The 1,475-nt window shown below is 33.7% G+C and overlaps 1 protein-coding gene across 1 annotated transcript; it reads left to right on the top strand.

Moving 5' to 3' along the window:
• Positions 1–75: 75 nt before the first annotated feature.
• HELRODRAFT_184716 (hypothetical protein) lies at positions 76–1,398 on the top strand (the record flags this gene model as incomplete). The annotated part of the gene is made up of 2 exons (XM_009019816.1): positions 76–215; positions 1,215–1,398. The coding sequence occupies 2 exons, from the start codon at positions 76–78 to the stop codon at positions 1,396–1,398; spliced, it is 324 nt and encodes a 107-aa protein (XP_009018064.1).
• Positions 1,399–1,475: the final 77 nt, after the last annotated feature.

Raw genomic sequence — 1,475 nt, 5'->3', positions numbered from 1 at the left:
ATCAACCAATCAATCAACCAATCAATCAATTAGCTTGTAAAACAATATTTCCGAGATGTTCAACAGCGCTCCTCAATGAATTTTGAAAACAGATGGGTCTTGAGATCCGCTCTGAACTTCGCAAGTGATGGAGAAGTAGTTAGAGAAGGAGGTAGAGAGTTCCAGAGAAAAGGACCAGATTTAGCAAAAGAGTGTTTAACACGAGTTAAGAAGGAGTGAGAAAAAGAAGACAATCGTAAACCGGAGCGTTTAGGTTCAATTAATATATCTTATAATTACTTAGGAAATAATTTAGATTGGGACTTATACATAAATGTGCAAATTTTAAAAATTATTCTATACCTTATAGGTAGCCAGTGCAAGAGAACAAGATATGGAGATATATGAGAAAAGAGAGGGGCACGAGCAACTAGACGAGCAGCAGAGTTAAAAGCTTTACTTAAAGGATAGAGTGTAGAATCAGGAAGGCCACAGTAGAGCGAGTTACAATAATCAATCCTAGATAATACTAAAGAGGTAATAAGAAGAAAAAGAGTAGGATTGTCAAGAAAAGGGAAAAGTTTTTTTTTTCATTTTACGTAGACGAAAAAAGAAGCAAATAAAGAGAAATTAGTAAGAGAAATGAGAGAGAGAGGAGAGATTGAGAGAGGAGAGAATGAGAGAGAGAGAGAGAGAGAGAGGAGAGAGAGAAAGACAATAAGAAAGTCATTTTAGGATACTTCAAATATCGCCTGAAAATAGTCATTAAAGCAAGATTGAAGGTAAGAATATTTTGACAAATAGGTATAAAAATATTAATAATAAAATAATAATTACTACGACAACGGTAGCAACAACAACAACAACAACAACAACAACAACAACAACAACAACAACAACAATGGGAACATTCTTTCATTTACCGAAAAGATAAAATCCAAGTGAAAATCAATCGAAAATTATTAATCACATATCAGAGTGTAAATAATTAAGATGAAAAATATAATGAACGATATGCTCCTTGATCATCAAGTGCTTGAGAGTAAAAAAATAAATTTAAAATCGGTTAAGTAGTGTTTTTGTCACAATATATGCTATATGACGAGCGAATTACCGCGTTAATCATAATAATAACAACGATAACAGTGATGTTACAGACGTGTGGTCGAGATGAAGACTAATAGTTAGAGATTGTTAAGCTTGTAACTTAATTAGAAGACTGTAAATTCATTTAGGGACGTGAGAATTTCATTGGGAACATTTACAAATCTATATGAAGAAGAAGAGATCCAAGAGAAGAAGAACAAGAAAGAAGAGGTTCCAGAGAAGAGGAACAAGAAAGAAGAGGTTCCAGAGAAGAGGAACAAGAAAGAAGAGGTTCCAGAGAAGAGGAACAAGAAAGAAGAGATCGTGAAATAAGTAGCGGTAAAAGTTGGAGTGGATGTTAAGGTAGAAGTGAGATTCGATGCGAATTCGCAAATGTAATTTTGAATTAA

The sequence above is a fragment of the Helobdella robusta genome (assembly GCF_000326865.2).
Source record: "Helobdella robusta unplaced genomic scaffold HELROscaffold_2534, whole genome shotgun sequence".
Lineage (NCBI taxonomy): Eukaryota > Metazoa > Annelida > Clitellata > Rhynchobdellida > Glossiphoniidae > Helobdella > Helobdella robusta.
The sequence above is the reverse complement of the archived record's forward strand: the minus strand, read 5'-3'. Positions and strand labels throughout refer to the sequence as shown.